This window comes from Budorcas taxicolor, chromosome 5 (genome assembly GCF_023091745.1).
Source record: "Budorcas taxicolor isolate Tak-1 chromosome 5, Takin1.1, whole genome shotgun sequence".
NCBI lineage: Eukaryota > Metazoa > Chordata > Mammalia > Artiodactyla > Bovidae > Budorcas > Budorcas taxicolor.
In genome coordinates, this window is record NC_068914.1 from 484,771 (window position 1) to 503,946 (window position 19,176).

General features: G+C 44.2%; 1 protein-coding gene across 2 annotated transcripts; it reads right to left on the reverse strand.

Moving 5' to 3' along the window:
* Positions 1-2,516: 2,516 nt before the first annotated feature.
* On the reverse strand, positions 2,517-15,810 carry ZNF239 (zinc finger protein 239). Of its 2 annotated transcripts, XM_052640298.1 has the most exons (5): positions 15,765-15,810; positions 14,871-14,911; positions 10,624-10,749; positions 7,174-7,309; positions 2,517-4,898 (listed from the first exon to the last, which is right to left on the reverse strand). In XM_052640298.1, the coding sequence occupies exon 5, from the start codon at positions 4,630-4,632 to the stop codon at positions 3,445-3,447; it is 1,188 nt and encodes a 395-aa protein (XP_052496258.1). In that variant the 5' UTR covers positions 4,633-4,898; positions 7,174-7,309; positions 10,624-10,749; positions 14,871-14,911; positions 15,765-15,810; the 3' UTR covers positions 2,517-3,444. The 2 variants fall into 2 exon arrangements, with proteins under 2 accessions (XP_052496258.1, XP_052496257.1); XM_052640297.1 differs by lacking the exon at positions 15,765-15,810 and having other exon boundaries at positions 14,871-15,374.
* Between the last annotated feature and the right edge of the window lie 3,366 nt (positions 15,811-19,176).

The following is a 19,176-nucleotide window of genomic DNA, read 5'->3' on the forward strand; positions in this document are numbered from 1 at the left end:
ACCCACATGTTGAGACTGGTAATTTGCCTACAGCTATTTCAATTTTGTTTTTATTTCATGCATTTTGAAGCTCTGTTATAATGTATTAGGGCTAGAAGACAACTTTTTCTGTTGGACTCACAAAAGTAGAATGCAGGTCGGTCCCTAAGGGCCATTTGATTTCTACAGAGAAGAAATTTCTCATCTTTTGCTGGAGGGCAGGTCCCTGGTTGACAGTGCACATGGGTTAGGGGAGGAGGACGTGCTTCTCCCTGGCTGTGCTTGGTCTCTGTTGCTGCACAGTCTTTCTCTAGCTGCGGCACACGGGCTTCTCATCATGGTGGCTTTTCTTGCTGCAGGGCATAGGCTTGAGAGAGAGTGGACTTCAGTAGTTGCGGTATACGTGCTTAACTGCCCCTCAGCATGTGGAGTCTTCCCAGACCAGGGATCAAACTCTGTCCCCTGCATTGGTGGGCAGATTCTTAACCACTGGATCACCAGGGAAGTACCATTTCTTATCCCCTAACTCTGGCTGTCAGTGGTTTAAAAGATTACAATTTAGAAGTGTAACTGCAAGTAGTGATCATATATTCACCAGTCTTTTGACCTTAACATCTTAATCCATATAGAAAGTGAACAGCACCTACTGAGTAGGTAAGAATTTTAAGAATTTAATCTGTAACCTAGATTCCTTGCCAAATTTGTGATGGAATTATCAATTGAATACAATTATTGAGATTTTCCAAAGGTCTTTGTTCAGGTACCAGTAAAGGATCAATCTTAGGATGACCCTTGAATTCTGAAAAAGAACCATTTTGCAACACATCTTTTCTTTTCTTTTCATTTTCACATGTCTGAAGTTGGGATATCTTAAAAATTAGCGAAGTGCTTTCTCTCTGTCAATCTGTGGCATCTTTGGGACTTCATGAATGTGAGACATGCCCTATTCTTCCTGCATTTTCTTTTTTAAATAACTGTGTTTATTTCGGCTGTGCTGGGTCTTTGTTGCCGTGTGGGCTTTCCTCTAGTTGCAGTGAGTAGAGGCCACTCTTTAGTTGTAGTTTGAAGGGTCCTCATTTGCTGTGGCTTCTCTTGTTGCAAAACACAGGCAATAGCACCTGTGGGCTCAGTAGCTGGGGCTTCAGCAGCTGGGGCTCAGTAGCTGGGGCTTCAGTAGCTGGGGCTCAGTAGCTGGAGCTTCAGCAGCTGGGGCTTCAGCAGCTGGGGCTTCAGTAGCTGGGGCTCAGTAGCTGGGGCTCCTGGGCTCTAGAGCACAGGCTCAGTTGCTTCAAGCCATGTGGGATGTTTTCAGATCAGGGATTGAATTTATGTCTCCTGCATTGGCAGGTGGATTCTCTATCACTGAGCATCAGGAAGGCTCCCTTTCCTGCATTTTCATGCATGAGTTCCTTTTTCTGATTTTCCCTCCAAACTTCCTTACCACAATCAGCAAAATGCTTCCCATGGACTCTGACCACATTTCAACTGTATTAAGAAAACTAATGCTTAAAAGAGAACAATAAAAGCTAAACAGAGTTAAAGACATTGCTAAATTAAGGTATGTATAAAAGGAGACTTGGAAAACAGGCTAGTTTATAAACAGTTGAGACTTGGACTTTAGATCTACTCTCTGGACTCACTGCACATGGATTCTCATGATCATACTTGGCTCTAAGTCCCAAACAGATTATATATATCAGCCAATTAGAAGACATATGTGACAAACAAGAGTCAAATCCAGAAGAGATGTTCACATATAATCTTATGAGGCCAGGAGGAACTGGGAGGGATTCATAATTCTAGCGCTCACCAAAGCAGAATCACATCAGTCGTGATGCCATCTTATGGTGCCCAGACTAGTGAGGGTTTTATGCAATGCCAAAGTGCAGATGCTCAGTCATTACCCTAATCATTCCACGTGGGCACCTCTGAGTTGGAGTCAAATATTCTGGGACTGCCTCTTGAAGGGAAGTAAGTATCAATCTGTCACCTTCCTCCATTTCTTATTAGACATTAGCTACATTTCCTCTAAATTTAACATGCCACTTCCCTGTTATCCATGTCCAGTTAACTGCTTCAGGTTACCTTTGATCAGGATGTACCAGTTATAACCCCACCTCCTCAAGGTAATAAATATTGCATCTATATTTCCCCCACCATATTTTCATGTATGGATACCAGTCACTGGTGAATAACTATAGATGAACTAGGGAGCCTCTTAAGCACCAGTTGGGGAATCAGTCATTGTTTAGAAAATCAGGGTTGCAATTAGTTCACTGTATATAACTTCTGCTTTACTTATGTATTCACTAAAAAGCAATCAATTTTCTCTCAACTATTTTACAAGCTTCTTGTTTTAACTTCTAAGAGATGATCCTTAACCCTCTGAGGTGTCCTAGCACCACACCCCAATTGAATTATGTGTGATAGAGTGCATATTTTAAGCCTTGTCATCTCAAAACATACTCTCCAAGCCTTCCTCAAGTTCCACAGTGTAAATTTAATCAGAGAAGAGAGAAAATGTGGAAAGAAAGGAAAAAAGCCAAGCAAAACAAGACAATAATAGTTTAGCCATTAAGTGAAGCAAAGACCTGTAATTCCTCTAGAATACAGATAATATTCTGAGCCATGTCCTTTGAGCTGTTTTGCAGATACTGAAACTGCCACCAGATGCAAGAAGTTAATTGTTTGCTGCCCATAAGCAAGCAGACCCCAGATGGGTTAGAAACTGAAGGTTGATGATATTGACTCCTAATTGCCTCACCATCAACCAATGAGAAGAATGTCCGTGAGCTGATCATGCACCCCACAGTCCCCTGTGCCTCACCTTATGTTTCTCTGAAAGCCATCAGTTTGGGTCTGATGAGCACCAACCGCTTGGACTCCTTTGGTGCCCTGCGATAAACGGTGCACTTCCTTTACAACCAGGTGTCAGTAGATTGGCTTTACTCTGCTCGGCCCAGAAGACCCAAGTGTGGCTCAATAACAGTGTTGCAAAAGCAAATGACTTTTGGGGGTTCTAGCAAATATTGAAACATATTGTGCAATCATAATTTAAAGAGGGCTACTCAGGGCAGGAAGGGAAATATGAAAAACACAAGGCACATGATGTGAAGAGAGAGCCAAAGTCCCAGATTCTCAGAGAGTGTGAACAAAGGAAACGCGTTCTGCTTAGACAAATATAAGGTTCTTGCACTTAGAAATGCTGGGTAGGATATGCGGCTCTAGTAACACTGGCTGGATGGCAAAGCACAGGCGTTTTCACTCTACCCATCTGAGCAAGAACAGCAATCAGTTCACTGTGTAGCATGACAAAGTGGCTGGTACCTAAATCCCTTGAGTGAATGGCTTTCAGTGAGGCAACATATCTGAATAACTCTTACTGTATCCTGAGAATGTGGAAGTAAGAGTGATGTTAGAAATATTGAAGTCTCTGGAGTAAGAGCATGTGATTGAAGACCTCATTTAGTGGGGGTCTTTCCTGTGGACCCGCTGGTGGATGTGGAGGTTGGAGCTCTGGCTGAAGCCCTTCCCACATTTGTTGCACTCATAGGGCTTCTCCCCAGTGTGGACTCTCTGGTGGATGAGGAGTTTGGAGCTCTGGCTGAAGCCCTTCCCGCACTTGCCACAGTGATAGGGCTTCTCCCCAGTGTGGACTCTCAGGTGGATGCGGAGGTCTGAGCTCTGGCTGAAGCCCTTCCCGCACTCGTAGCACTGGTAAGGCTTCTCCCCCGTATGTGAACAGCGGTGGATGTGCAGGTTGGAGCTCTGACTGAAGCCCTTCCCGCACTCCCCGCACTTGTAGGGCCTCTCCCCCGTGTGGATGCGCTGGTGGATGTGCAGGTTGGAGCGCTGGCTGAAGCTCATCCCACACTCCCCGCACTCGTAGGGCTTCTCGCCGGTGTGCACGCGCTGGTGGATGTGCAGCTTGGAGCTCTGAGTAAAGCCCTTCCCGCACTTGTCGCATTTATGAGGCTTCTCCCCTGTGTGGACTGAGTGATGGATGAGCAGACTCGAGCTCCTGGTGAAGCCCTTCCCGCACTTGTCGCACTTGTAAGGCTTCTCATCTGCGTGGACTTCACGGTGGATGAGCAGACTCGAGCTCCTCGTGAAGCCCTTCCCGCACTGGTCACACCTGTAGGGCTTTTCTTCAGTGTGCTCCCTCTGATGCAGGACCAGCTCTGAGCGCTCACTGAAGTCCCTACCACACTGACTACATCTGTATACTTTCTCTGAAGGGCGGATTTTCTCACCAGGGTGACCACCTGGGCTGGCGGTACATGTTTTCCCACAGTCTTGATGGCTACAGGGCTTCTGCTCTGTATGAGCTCTCTGATGATGATGACTGGCCACCCGGGATTTCCAACCACTAACGTTTTTGTGGTTATAGTCAAAGGGCTCCAGGGATTCTTTCAGCTGGCCAATATGGCAGATTGTCTCCGCTTTGAACAATGGCAAGACCACTTCTTTTACATCAGCCACAAGATGATCTTGAAGGTTCTCTGAACAATGCTCAATGGGAGGACTTTTTCCCCCTGTCAGTTTCCTCTCAGTGCTTTCCTGAGGATCCTGGGGCTCATTCTTACAGAATGAGGAGTCCTGGGTGGCCATCTGGATCGGGACTTTCAAAGATGAATATTCTTCACTCCCCATGTTTTTTTAAATTATCACTCTGAAGAGGCACCACACTGCTTGTGGTTCCTGGAAATATGAGAAGATACTTTTCTCCACTTCTGACAAGTAGAAACGTCCAGTTCAGGGTTACTTACACCTCCCTGTGAATATTCACAATTTAATTCTGACTCCTCGTTACTGTACTAAGCCACCTCTTCCAAAATTTGCCAGCAGGAAAGCTCTTGAGGTAATAGATAACATAAGGACTTTATCTTCATTCTCCACAAAATTTTCATTCAAGTCTCCTAGGAAACAAAGGGAATTCAGTGACAACAAACAAAATTTCAAGATTTCAGAGCTGCCTAAGGTAACTAGCAGAAAGTTCAGTCTTGTCCTTATCCTCATGTCCTTTGGGTTAGTGTCAGGAAGGGAGAGGGCTTGGGTACGCAGGACAGAAATCTTGTCTCTGCTTTTAAGTACTGCCAATGAAAGCACGTGCACCCTAGCCTTGTAGAAGGCTAGGAATCCCACATTCTTGTCATCCCACAATTAACGTTTCATTCCATTTCACCAGTTAAATGTCAGTTAAAATAAAACGAAGTACTCGACTTTAATAAGTGCTTGGGATACAAAAAGGAAATACAGATCCTTTTGCTTGATAAACTGGAATCTACTGGGAAGAAAGACAGGCCAACAACAACGTCATGTAAGTGCTACTATACAGATACATGCACGGCTAGTCACGGGGGCACGGTGGGGGGGTGGGCAGCTGACTCAGACCTTGGGGGAGATTTCTGGGAGCAAACGTAAGGGAAAAAAAGTGGAATGTGGAGGGAGGATGTGACATGTTCTGGAAAAGATTAAGCAGTTTCTTGTGAAGGAAATAAAACAGGTAACAGTGGTAAAGACTATGCCTGGAGAGGAAGACAAGAGCCAGAACAAAGGGCTTGGTGTGTAGTTAGAGATGCCCTCAGAGATGTAAAGCTATTAAGGATTACAGTTGTGAGTGAAATGACGGCCTCTGTGATTATAAATACCATCATAAATGAGCATGACTTTAAGGTAGAGAGAGAGCTGCTATAGCAAATCAGAAGAGTGATGAGGAGGATGGTTATGGAGAGAAAGGGAGACTTGTTCTGAATCACATGATGACTGACTAAACTCAAAAGGGAAAGAAGGCCCCAAGCATGACTCAAGTCCCTTGAATGAGTGACTAGGTATGGGTTACTATATCATAAGACAGGGGATCTTAATCTCCAAGGCTAGAGTAGGGAAGGGGACAGAAAACAGACTTGGAATCTGACTCTTTAAATTTGTGGTGCTGGTGGAATATTCTGTTCAGTAAGTGAAACATGTGGGTCTGGAGCTCCTGGGAGAGAACTGTGCTAGGAATATAGATTTAAGACTTACTATAGATGGTCCCTGACTTACGATGGCTTCACTTACAAATTTTCGACTTTATGGGGGTGTGACAGTGATATGCCTTTGAATTTTGGTCTTTTCCTGGGCTAGCAAGATGCTGGACAAACCTCCCTCATGATGCTGGGCAATGGCAGCAGCTGCAGCTCCAACAGTGTGCTTACAACCCTTGTCTTCCACTTTCAGTACAGTGCGCAATGAACTGCCCGAGATACTCAACACTAGTATAAAACAGGTTTTGTGTTAGATGATTTTGCCCAACTGCAGGCCAGTGTAAGTGTTTTGAGCGTAATTAAGGCAGTTAGGTTAAGCTATGATGTTCAGTAGATCAGGTGTATTAAAGGCATTTTTGACTTAAAAGTATTTTTCAATTTACAATGAGTCTATGGGGATATAACCCAACTATAAGTTAATGAAGATCTGTAGTATGTATGTTACTGAAAACAATTAGGGTAAAGATCGTTATATTACACTGAAATGACCAAAATAAGAAAATCCACAATGGTCTTGGAAAAAAAAGAAAGACTGCCATTACTAGAATAAAATTGCTAGGGAACTTCTTGTGATAAAGTGCAGATGGATGAGGTCTAATGGGGAAACAAACAAAAAACAAGTGCACAGCTCAAATTATGTACAGAAAAAGGCTCCTGAAGAAGTAGGAGAACGTCCGAAGAAGTCCAAGAAATTAAATTCCAAGCTCAGAATCAACTATTCTGAACTAAGAGAGGTTTACTCCAGAAATAGGTTTTTTCTATCACGTCAGGCATTTCTAATATCTTGACTAGTTGTTGCCATTAGCAGCGCCACTGTCCCTACTACCCTCTTCCCCACAAAAAAATGAAAAACTAGGAGGTTAAGGGGAGTGGCCCCATATAAAGCTTCAAAAACAAACTGTTCCCAAAGAAGAACTCCTAATAGTATGATTTGGGCTGAAGACAGCAGCATAAGTTGAGGTAATGCCAAACCTGCACAATGACAGGGCTGAGGTACAAAGAGAAGCAACCAACGCCACATGTGCCCAGGATAAAGCCACAAGCTAATCTGCGAGGTGGAATTTCTGACAAGGACATCCCAGAGCTGGAAACTGAAGCAGGGCATGTCCCAGATAACATCCTGGCCTTAAGAGGCAATCTCAAAAAAAGGGTCTACATCGTAACTCACCATCTGGATTCTTATTAGATTCATGGCAAGCCCAGTCAGCAGAGGTGTCCCCTGTAAGCTGAATATACACGCACCAAGGAAGGGCTGAGCATCAGCTGAGGGTGGTGCACTCCAGTGTCATGCTGTGAATGGAAGACTTTTGGAAAAAAAGAGACAAGAAACATAAGGAAACAAACAAGAAAGACAGAAACTCACGTCAATAGAGGCACAAACTCAGGAAACAGTAAACAGAGGTAACAGAATTTAAAAGGTTCATAATGAAAATCCCAGAGAAATCTGAGGGGATATCACATCTAAAAAAACTACGATCTAGTAATAAAACATAAACACACTGCTACAAAGAATAATTAGAATTTTTCTAAATTAATAAAAAGATTGAAAACAATGATAATCATAATATTTGAGACCTATTCAGACACCGAGTTGTGTCCGTCTCTTTAAAACCCAAGGACTGCAGCACGCCAGGCTTCCCTGTCCTTCACTATCTCCCAGAGTTTGCTTAAACTCATGTCCATTGAGTTGGTGATGCCATCCGACATTTAACATTTACTGTCCTCATTTGGAACACTCAGAAAGCAGATGCATGATCCTACGTGAGAAAAACTATTAGGACACTCACTCTACACTGGAAGAACCAAGGTTAAAATGATCAAGTAATTTGTGTCATAGCTACTGTCAGGCAGTCTGATTTTAAGGTCTGCAATCTAGATGGGTTGAATAGCTAAATGAATATCCACCTAAAATGAAGACTGAGGGGTACTCAAGGAATGCAGGGTAAAGGCAGACAGATGGAATGATAAAAGCCTGTCTTGTGCGAGTTCGATGAATACCGTGGAGGTAGAATGCAGGGAAAGAAATGATCAAAGAATTAGCAGGGGAAAAAAAATTCTTAGAATTCAGGAGTCAGGGCTCATTAAATGTTAAAAATTGTGAAACCTCAGGACTTCAATGAAACAAACAAACAAACAAACAAAAAACGCAAAAAAAAAAAAAAATAAAAACACAGAAAATGCTAAAAGCATCTAGACAGAAAAGCCAAGTTATGTGCAAATACAAATGAGAATTATATTGACATTGAACTACAGAACAGCAGTACTGTATACCTGAAGATAAATGAGCAATATCTTCTAATTTAGGAAGTAAACTGACTGTAAGATTAGCCTTCTATCTCATACCCAAGTCAATTTGTAGACTGGCTAGACACTTTTTCAGGTTAGAAAGGATTTTAAAAATTACTGAAACAATTATTCAGCAGTGTACTATAGTAAAAATTTTTAAATTAAGAAAAAGATGACATATAAGAAATAGCAGTGAGCATTAAGAAATCAATAAAATAGACAAGCTGAATCAACTGTTGATATATAACAGAAAACAGTAATTAACCAAATCAACGAAAATGCTCTAGAAACAGAGTGGAAAGGGAAAAACCTCAAATTAAATATATTTTGAAAAGCAAAAATTAGTTGTAGGAAAGGGAATAAAACAAAAAAAGGAACTGTAATCTATGTATACTATTTGACTCTGCAGGAACAAGAGTTATGAAATCAAAGCAATGTAAGTATTAACCACTGATGTGACTCTGACATAAACTCTCGGGATGATGGCATGTTAGGGGAAATAATGAAGTCAATAAAAAATATCAAATATTGATAAACTGAAAAAATAGCAGTATATCATAATATAATAAATTAAAATTAAAACTACCTGTTAACAGTGGTTAAAAACCCAAAGCCCACTGATACACGATGCTTGTGAATGTAAATTGGTATCACCCCTCAAGAAGGACATTTTAACAATTATGTCTCAAAATCACAAATATATGCACGCAGCAGTCCAGCTCGGGGGTTTTATTCTTCAGATTTCTTGGCACAGTTGTGAGTGCTACTTGCACAAATTTATTCACTGCAGACAGCTTGTGACAGCAAATGATCAGAACTCTAAGTATAGAGCCTACCTTTACTTTTGCCTCTCTGCAAACCAGTCTCTATCAAGCAGTCCCAGTGATACTGGGTGAATCGGTTCATACCATTTTGCTGTCCCAGTGGCTTCCCACTGAACGCAACACAAAGTCACATTTTTTTACCGATGCCTTTAATGCCACGAATGAATCACCCCTGCTCTAATCTTCCCAAATGCTTCCTGTATTCTAGCCACACTCCTTCTTTTAGGTGTCTGGGTCTTCTCGTGAACTCTTCTCATGCCTGGAATATTCTTCCCCTACCCAGTCACCTGTTTAATGCCCATTAATGCTTTAGGTCTCAGTTTAAACATCACTTCAGAGGCTTTCCTTGAACCTCTCAACAATACATTTATCACCCTCATCCCATCCCATGCCCTCATTCTCTCAGAACACAATTCTCCATCCGTCACAGGACTTAATGAATTCACAGTAACACACTGTGTTTACTATAATGTCTCTTTTACAAGACTATAAGACATATTTCTTTGACGCTAAACTCCACAGCAGTCAATTTTTAAATCTTTTAAATCTTGATTCCCTGGTGGCTCAAACTGTAAAGAATCTTCCTGCAATGTGGCAGACCTGGGTTCTTTCCCTGGGTCGGGAAGATCCGCTGGAGAAGGGAATGGCAACCCACTCCAGTATTCTTGCCTGGAGAAGTCCATGGGCAGAGGCGCCTGGAGAGCTATAGTGCATGGGGTTGCAAAGAGTCAGACACAGCTGAGCGACTCACACACACACACATGTACATAAAGCAGTGGGGTAATAGACACATTGCTTTCCCTCCAGAAACCAAAGAAAATAAATCAGACTCGCAGATCTAATGGTTAAAATAAAAGTATGCAAAAAAACATGTAATCAGGTATGAGCCTGTGCGAAGAGTTGACTTATTGGAAAAGACTCTGATGCTGGGAGGGACTGGGGGCAGGAGGAGAGGGGACAACAGAGGATGAGATGGCTGGATGGCATCACCGACTCGATGGACGTGAGTTTGAGTGAACTCCAGGAGTTGGTGATGAACAGGGAGGCCTTGGCGTGCTGCGATTCATGGGGTCGCAAAGAGTTGGACACGACTGAGTGATTGAACTGAATTGAACTGATGAGCCTGTGAGATATAAATTCCGAGAAAAGAAAGTTCCGAGAAAAGAAGGAGGTTGAGGACTTCCCTGTTTGGTACAGTGGATACGAATCTGCCTCCCAATGCAGGTGATACAGGTTTGATCCCTGGTCCAGGAAGATCCCCTGGGGCAGGAAATGGAAACCCACTCCAGTATTCTTGCCTGGAAAATTCCACGGACAGAGGAGCCTGGCAAGCTACAGTCCATGGGGTCACATAAAGCTGGAAATGACTGAGTATATACACACAAAGTTCTTCAGCTGCTTAGAATAATCAAAAACATCCTTTTCTGCCAAAAAAAGAACTAAGAAAGTGATTCCTCAACTATAGCTCCTGGGGCTCCCAGCACTGGTGCTCAAGTTCATGTTCTTACCCACTGAGGCCAAGTGGCTGTAGTTCTCCAGCATCACAGCTCTGTGCAGCTTCCTCTCAACAGAGTCCAGCAACCCCACTCTTTCCTGGTGAAGTCCACAGAGGCATCCTTGAATGTTACTGGTTCCTAAAACATTAAGCACATTCCTCCTCAACTGACAACCATCGGAACAAATGCCCCGGAAGGAAGGTGAGGTTGGGAGCACGTAAGAGGGGAGAAGGATACAGGGGGGTGTGCAGTTCAGGCTGACCTCAGTCTAGTTTGGATGGAGCCTTTCCTTCCTCATTTCCTTGCTGAGCTGTCCTTTTGCCCCATTCCTACTATTATCCTGATAACCTTAACACTCAGAAGAACGATTTACCCAACACGCTAACCCCACATTTCTTAATCTCTTCAATGCCAATGATCTTTGCCTCATTTCAAACTCAGGAACCACAATTAGGGCCATTTCATTATTTGGATCACTCTGTTTTTGAAATATTATCTCAAAATTCACACCTTAAATACATCTTCCTATTTTTCTTCTCTTCTTCCTCCCTCACATCTATTTTACCAAGATCATCATCCTTTCAGTTTAGTTCAGTCGCTCAGTCGTGTCCGACTCTTTGCGACCCCATGAATTGCAGCACGCCAGGCCTCCCTGTCCAGCACCAACTCCCACAGTTCACTCAGACCCGCGTCCATCGAGTCAGTGATGCCATCCAGCCATCTCATCCTCTGTCGTCCCCTTCTCCTCCTGCCCCCAATCCCTCCCAGCATCAGGGTCTTTTCCAATGAGTCAACTCTTCGCATGAGGTGGCCAAAGTACCAGAGTTTCAGCTTTAGCATCATTCCTTCCAAAGAAATCCCAGGGCTCATCTCCTTCAGAATGGACTGGTTGGATCTCCTTGCAGTCCAAGGGACTCTCAAGAGTCTTCTCCAACACCACAGTTCAAAAGCATCAATTCTTCGGCACTCAGCTTTCTTCACAGTCCAGCTCTCACATCCATACATGACCACAGGAAAAACCATAGCCTTGACTAGACAGACCTTTGTCGGCAAAGTAATGTCTCTGCTTTTGAATATGCTATCTAGGTCGGTCATAACTTTTCTTCCAAGGAGTAAGCGTCTTTTAATTTCATGGCTGCAGTAACCATCTGCAGTGACTTTGGAGCCCAAAAAAATAAAGTCTGACACTGTTTCCACTGTTTCTCCATCTATTTCCCATGGAGTGATGGGACCGGATGCCATGATCTTCGTTTCCTGAATGTTAAGCTTTAAGCCAACTTTTTCACTCTCCTCTTTCACTTCCATCAAGAGGCTTTTTAGCTCCTCTTCGCTTTCTGCCATGAGGGTGGTGTCATCTGCATCTCTGAGGCTACTGATCTTTCTCCTGGCAATCTTGAGTCCAGCTTGTGTTTTAATCCTTCCTTTGTCCTCTCAGCCAAAGTGTGCTTCTGATATCAATTTCTCCCCTAGTCTTCTAAATCATATGCCCTTTCTTGTTCTAAACTAAGTAGTTGAACATTCCTAGAAAAAATAAAATAGCACATTTACCCACAACCATAAAACACTCTCCTTAGGTATTCCCAAACATTTATCTCTAGTCCTAACCTTTCTTCTCAATTCCAGGCTCCAATTTCCCACCTACATCTACACTTGGATGTCTAAAAGGCACTTAAAACCTATCAAGCCCCAACAGAATTTTTTTTTTAAGCTTTTGGCTGTGCCGCATAGCATGTGGGATCTTAGTTCCCTGACATGGGACCAAACCCATGCCCCTGCTTTGGCAGTTCAGAGTCTTAACCACTGGACCACCAGGTAAATCACCCCAACAGAATTCTTGCTCCCACAATCTCCATCAGTGTCTGCTCTTCCGTTGCTGTCCCCCAAGTGCCACACAACCTACTAAATTGCTCGAGCCCAAATCCCAGAAGTCCTTCTGATTTTCTTCTCACTTCCTCACATTTTATTCATCACCAAGTCATGTCAACCCTGCCTTTAAAACATCTCTGAAGCCACCCACTTCTTTCCAGCTTGCACTATTATCATTATAAGTCCCAGCTGTCATTAACTTTCCACCTACACCAACCTCCTAAATTTGTCTTCCCCCACATGATGAATCTTCCACACAGCAGAGAAGGTGATCTTTTAAAACGCCAGGCATGAAACTCTCCAAAGGCTTTTCCACGCACATGGAATAAAATCCAGACTCTTCATTCTGGCCTGCAAGGTTTTACAGCCTGGGGTCCTGTCAATTCAAGCTCAGCCTGCATCCTTCCCCCCTTACATTTCACCTGGCTTCTGTGACCACACTCAACTAATCTTTAAATCCTCAGCAAACAGCACACCTGACTCAAAATCTAAATGACAAATATTTATTTATAAATTCACAATTTAAAATCATGAAATGATACAAGTAAAAGAGAAATCTCGAGATCATCCAACTCAGCACTCAATTTACAGATGAGAAAACTAAGGTTCATAACTGCAAAGTGACTCATTCAAAGTCACAGAGGAAGAGAAGGGTTAAATGGGACTCCTACCTTTCAGCAGACTCAAGGACAATGTCTGGTATACAGTAAGAAAACAGTAAGCACTGATGGAATGAAGTCCTTTCTTTAAATTCAAAAAATGATTAACATATGCCAGGATCTCAAAATGTCACTGTTCTAGCAATCCCCAACTTCATCACAGTGCATAATCATTAGGGAAGAGATAGAAGGAAAACAAAAAAGAGCACAGATTCTTACTTATGTTAATCTTTGCTGAAGTTCTCAATTATATTCAAGGCACAAAGATATTATGCTTTCAATACTTTGAGGCAGCTTACTGTCCTCTAAACAAACTGATTTTTATAAGAACTCATGGTACCTTTCTATGGATGTGGATGTGAGGATGGTTTTTGCCAACCAAAAAGATGGTCTTGCTGGTGGTGCTGTTAAGAATTAGTTCTTTTTTTTTTCCCCCTTAAAATCCAGCCTGTATGCCTGAAATACTGTAAATCAACTATACTTTTTTTTTTAAATCATCTAATTAAAAAAAAAACCCAGCCTGATATTTTATTCAAATAACTCCTGGTGTGATGACCTGTTTAGTTACAGAGAAGAAACAGCATGAAGTTAGAAAACATGGGGTTGACTTCTGACTTTGCTGTTCTCTGCAATAAAATACATGGTACTTCCCTTCTGCTCCCTCAGAATTAGAGCTCTCCTCTGTAAGATGATGGCACCAAGGCAGAGAGTTAAGAGGGGCTACCCTGGTGGCTGGCTAACCCCTTCCTTTTCAAACATTCTATGACACTAAGTATCAGTCTTGAGGTAGCTTTCTAGAAGGGGTTTTGTGCAGACAAATGACAAGTTTTTTTTAAAAGCCTACATGGTAATTCAACAATTCATTGTACCAATTAAAATGCAGATATGTTGATAAAGGGAACAAAGCAAGCAGAACACAAAAGACGAGCAGCCCATCCTGTCTGCCTTAGTGACGCTCACATCAAGTATGCAGAGAAATACTTCACAGTAAATGCAATAAATCTTTGGGTTGTACAGAGACCAAAGAGATGAAAAAGGAGTGAAATTCTCCTTTCAGGCGGTCTAGGGGAATGTTGCTTAGGAACCTTTACCTCTGAAAGAACACCCCGGATTTCTGGCAGTGACATGGTACTTACTGAGCTGTTATGTAACACGTTTTCTCATGTCTTTAACTCAAGTTTAATAAACGATTACTATTAATGCACACACTTTTCCCCACACACAGCACATGCTCGTGAAGACAAGCACCGCAGTTTATAATTCTATTTGCTTTCCCCTGACCACTTAGCAGTAGATTGAGCGTGTAATAGCTGTGGATGACTTTCACTGTGAGTGAAATGTCTGGCAGGAAAAGGCATGCTTCCAGAGACTGGACCAAACATGCTGTGTGAAGTTTTCCAATAAAAGAGCACAGCCCAGTCCCCTGGGGAGTGAGTCAAACTCAAGCGGGCAGGGTAGTTCAGTGAAAACAGGGGTAGAATTTAAAGTCAGCAAATTGTGCAGACCCTGGTGACATCATTTGATAGCTATATGCTCTTAGTATCTTAATGTTCCTATACTCACATTTATAAACACTATATGTCTCACACTGAAGTCTGACAAAGTGAAAAAAAAAAACAAACAAACCAGAACCAAGACAGGACCTGACACCAGATACACACTCAGTTAATGCTGATGCCCTTCCCCCCAAAGAAAGGATATTTCCATCCTCAGAGAAGAGAAACCCCAACTCACCTGGAACTTGGTAAATTTCTCCTTTCAGGAAGGACAGATTCCTGGAAAAGTGGAGTTAAGGAAAGCGAAAAAGCCGTGAAAATCAGGTCCACTTTGCTGGACACAGACTAGCCAGTCCAGCGAGACTGCCGGGGGAAAAACGTTTTCAGGTCTTCCACCTTTACACGCCCTCTCCTGGGATGCTTCTGCTGTCGCTTCACGCTGCGCCTCCCTCACCTCTCCACGGGGCTTTGGATCAAATAGGCCAAGCCTCCCTCGCAAACCCATGAAAGCAAGAAAAGCCCACTGCCCCCCAGCAGCTCTAAGATGTGCCTATTTCCCCAGCCTTTGCCCTCAAGTTCTAGTTAGAGCGGTAGCTCTCCGGATCAATGTGTCGCCTCTCGGAGATATTTCGGCTGCCCGAGACGCCTGACAGTGGCTCTGTCGGGGATGCAGGGGCTCTGACGCAATCTCTTTTCAGCGAGGGCAGGACTGTGGGGACGGGAGGGTTGGCCCCTCACAAGGAGCCCCTCTCGGTCCCCTAACGTCCCCCCAAAACCTCCTTCGAATAAGGCCAGTCATCGGCGTGCAAAAGGCCGGTGGGGTCAACTGCGAAGCTCCCAGGCCGGCCAAGGCCGAAGCTCAGGCAGTGGAGAGGAGGCCCCCTCGGAGCCACTGCCGGCTCAGCGCTGGGGTCGCCTGGTCTCAGCTGACCAGCGCTGGGGCTGCGGAACGCAGCGCCGGCCGCGGCGCGCGGACGCACGTGCGGCCCTCGACCGCACCTCCGCCAGGACGCGCGCCCTCCCACGGCCACCCCCGCAGCCCGGCGCCTCCCCCGGCGCCACTCCCACGACTCAAGCGCCAGACGCCTCTCGGCCGGCTGCCAGGCTGCGCTGCTTGCCAGGCCTTTCTCACCTCACGTGGAACCCGGCACCTGGAAGCGCAGGACTCGTGATACCGCCCCGCGCCAGCGCCGAGGGCCGCGAACTACGAGTCCCAGGGAGCCGCGGGAGGGCCACGCCCACTTCCGGCGCCATGCCCGGGGCTCCGCCAGAAGCTGCGCCGGAGGGCATGGCGCCGCTCCCTGCGGAGTGTTCTTCGAAATTCGCGACTAGTTCCCTCAGGTTATCCTCACATGTGGTATTGCTTTTAAATTTGTTTCTTGTCTTTGTTTTAGGAATACCCATTAACATGCTTTTCAATCTGTTAAAGTGCTACTGGGGGAAAAGAACGGAAATATCACCCGTACTTTCTCTTTAAAAACATTCTGAAATGAGTATCCCCTTCTCACCTCTGAAGTTCGTTCATTTAGCAAACATTTGAGGTCCCGCTATGTTCCAGGAACTGGCCAAGACGCTTACGCAAAAAAAAAAAAAAAAAAAAATCACTGTGGATGTTAAATTCTAGTGAGATCTCCCACTGGAGCAGTATACGATTTTGATAAAAGATATCAGTTCAGTTCAGTTCAGTCGTGTCCAACTCTATGCGACCCTATGAATCGCAGCACGCCAGGCATTCCTGTCCATCACCAACTCCCGGAGTTCACCCAAACTCATGACCATTGAGTCGGTGATGCCATCCAGCCATCTCATCCTCTGCCGTCTCCTTCTCCTGCCCCCAATCCCTCCCAGCATCAGAGTCTTTTCCAATGAGTCAACTCTTCGCATGAGGTGGCCAAAGTACCGGAGTTTCAGCTTTAGCATCATTCCTTCCAAAGAAATCCCAGGGCTCATCTCCTTTAGGATGGACTGGTTGGATCTCCTTGCAGTCCAAGGGACACTCAAGAGTCTTCTCCAACACCACTCAAAAGCATCAATTCTTCGGTGCTCAGCCTTCTTCACAGTCCAACTCTCGAATCCATACATGACTACTGGAAAAACCATAGCCTTGACCAGATGGACCGTTTTTGGCAAAGTAATGTCTCTGCTTTTCAATATGCTATCTAGGTTGGTCATAACTTTTCTTCCAAGGAGTAAGCGTCTTTTAATTTCATGGCTGCAATCACCATCTGCAGTGACTTTGGAGCCCCCCAAAATAAAGTCTGACAATGTTTCCATTGTTTCCCCATCTATTTTCCATGAAGTGATGGGACCAGATGCCATGATCTTCGTTTTCTGAATGTTGAGCTTTAAGCCAACTTTTTCACTCTCCTCTTTCACTTCCATCAAGAGGCTTTTGAGTTCCTCTTCACTTTCTGCCATAAGGGTGGTGTCATCTGCATATCTGAGGTTACTGATATTTCTCCCGGCAATCTTGATTCCAGCTTGTGTTTCTTCCAGTCCAGCGTTTCTCATGATGTACTCTGCATAGAAGTTAAATAAGCAGGGTGACAATATACAATCTTGAGGTACTCCTTTTCCTATTTGGAACCAGTCTGTTGTTCCATGTCCAGTTCGAAACTGTTGCTTCCTGACCTGCATATAGGTTTCTCAAGAGGCAGGTCAGGTGGTCTGGTATTCCCATCTCTCTCAGAATTTTCCACAGTTTATTGTGATCCACACAGTCAAAGGCTTTGCCACAGTCAATAAAGTAGAAATAGATATTTTTCTGGCACTCTCTTGCTTTTTCCATGATCCAGCGGATGTTGGCAATTTGATCTCTGGTTCCTCTGCCTTTTCTGAAACCAGCTTGAACATCAGGAAGTTCACGGTTCATGTATTGCTGAAGCCTGGCTTGGAGAATTTTGAGCATTACTTTACTAGCATGTGAGATGAGTGCAATTGTGCGGTAGTTTGAGCATTCTTTGGCATTGCCTTTCTTTGGAATTGTAATGAAAACTGACCTTTTCCAGTCCTGTGGCCACTGCTGAGTTTTCCAAATTTGCTGGCATATTGAGTGCAGCACTCTCACAGCATCATCTTTCAGGATTTGAAACTGCTCAACTGGAATTCCATCACCTCCACTAGCTTTGTTAGTAGTGATGCTTTCTAAGGCCCACTTGACTTCACATTCCAGGATGTCTGGCTCTAGGTGAGTGATCACACCATCGTGATTATCTTGGTCATGAAGATCTTTTTTGTACAGTTCTTCTGTGTATTCTTGCCACCTCTTCTTAATATCTTCTGCTTCTGTTAGGTCCATACCATTTCTGTCCTTTATCGAGCCCATCTTTGCATGAAATGTTCCATTGGTATCTCTAATTTTCTTGAAGAGATCTCTCGTCTTTCCCATTCTGTTCTTTTCCTCTATTTCTTTGCATTGATCGCTGAAGAAGCCTTTCTTATCTCTTCTTGCTATTCTTTGGAACTCTGCATTCAGATGCTTATATCTTTCCTTTTCTCCTTTGCTTTTCACTTCTTTTCACAGCTATTTGTAAGCCCTCCCTAGACAGCCATTTTGCTTTTTTGCATTTCTTTTCCATGAGGATGGTCTTGATCCCTGTCTCCTGTACAATGTCACGAACCTCATTCCATAGTTCATCAGGCACTCTATCTATCAGATCTAGGCCCTTAAATCTATTTCTCACTTCCACTGTATAATCATAAGGGATTTGATTTAGGTCATACCTGAACGGTCTAGCGGTTTTCCTTACTTTCTTCAATTTAAGTCTGAATTTGGTGTAAGAAACGCCGCGGGAAGAAAGAGCCACCCCTATGGACCGTTGATCAGGGCCTTTATTGGGCAGTCGCTCTCGGGCAGAACTCCCGGGGGCGGGTAAGCGAGGAAGCGAAGGGGATCTGCGAAGCAAAGGGAGTCTGCGAGGTATGAGGGGTGGGGAAGGGTTTTATAGCCCGGGCCGGGCTCCCATATAAGGAAGAAAGCGTGGGCTCAGCGGTGATTGGTGTCCAAGGGCTCCATGTCGGCACCTGATTGGACGGCTTTGGTTGTCGGCCTGCCTCCGGGGCTTGTCTGCGGCACTCTGCCGGGACATGTCCCGACATGCCCGGGCATGCCCAGACATGCCTTAACACGCCTGACCTTGTCCAACCTTTCATTTGGCAATAAGGAGTTCATGATCTGAGCCACAGTCAGCTCCTGGCCTTGTTTTTGTTGACTGTATAGAGCTTCTCCATCTTTGGCTGCAAAGAATATAATCGATCTGATTTCGGTGTTGACCATCTGGTGATGTCCATGTGTAGAGTCTTCTCTTGTGTTGTTGGAAGAGGGTGTTTGCTATGACCAGTGCATTTTCTTGGCAAAACTCTATTAGCCTTTGCCCTGCTTCATTCCGCATTCCAAGGCCAAATTTGCCTGTTACTCCAGGTGTTTCTTGACTTCCCACTTTTGCATTCCAGTCCCCTATAATGAAAAGCACATCTTTTATCGGTGTTAGTTCTAAAAGGTCTTGTAGGTCTTCATAGAACCGTTCAACTTCAGCTGAACGGTT

Bases quoted from the DNA above. Each gene is read 5' to 3' on its own strand.
- ZNF239 (XM_052640298.1), bottom strand. From the start codon at position 4,632: ATGGGGAGTGAAGAATATTCATCTTTGAAAGTCCCGATCCAGATGGCC.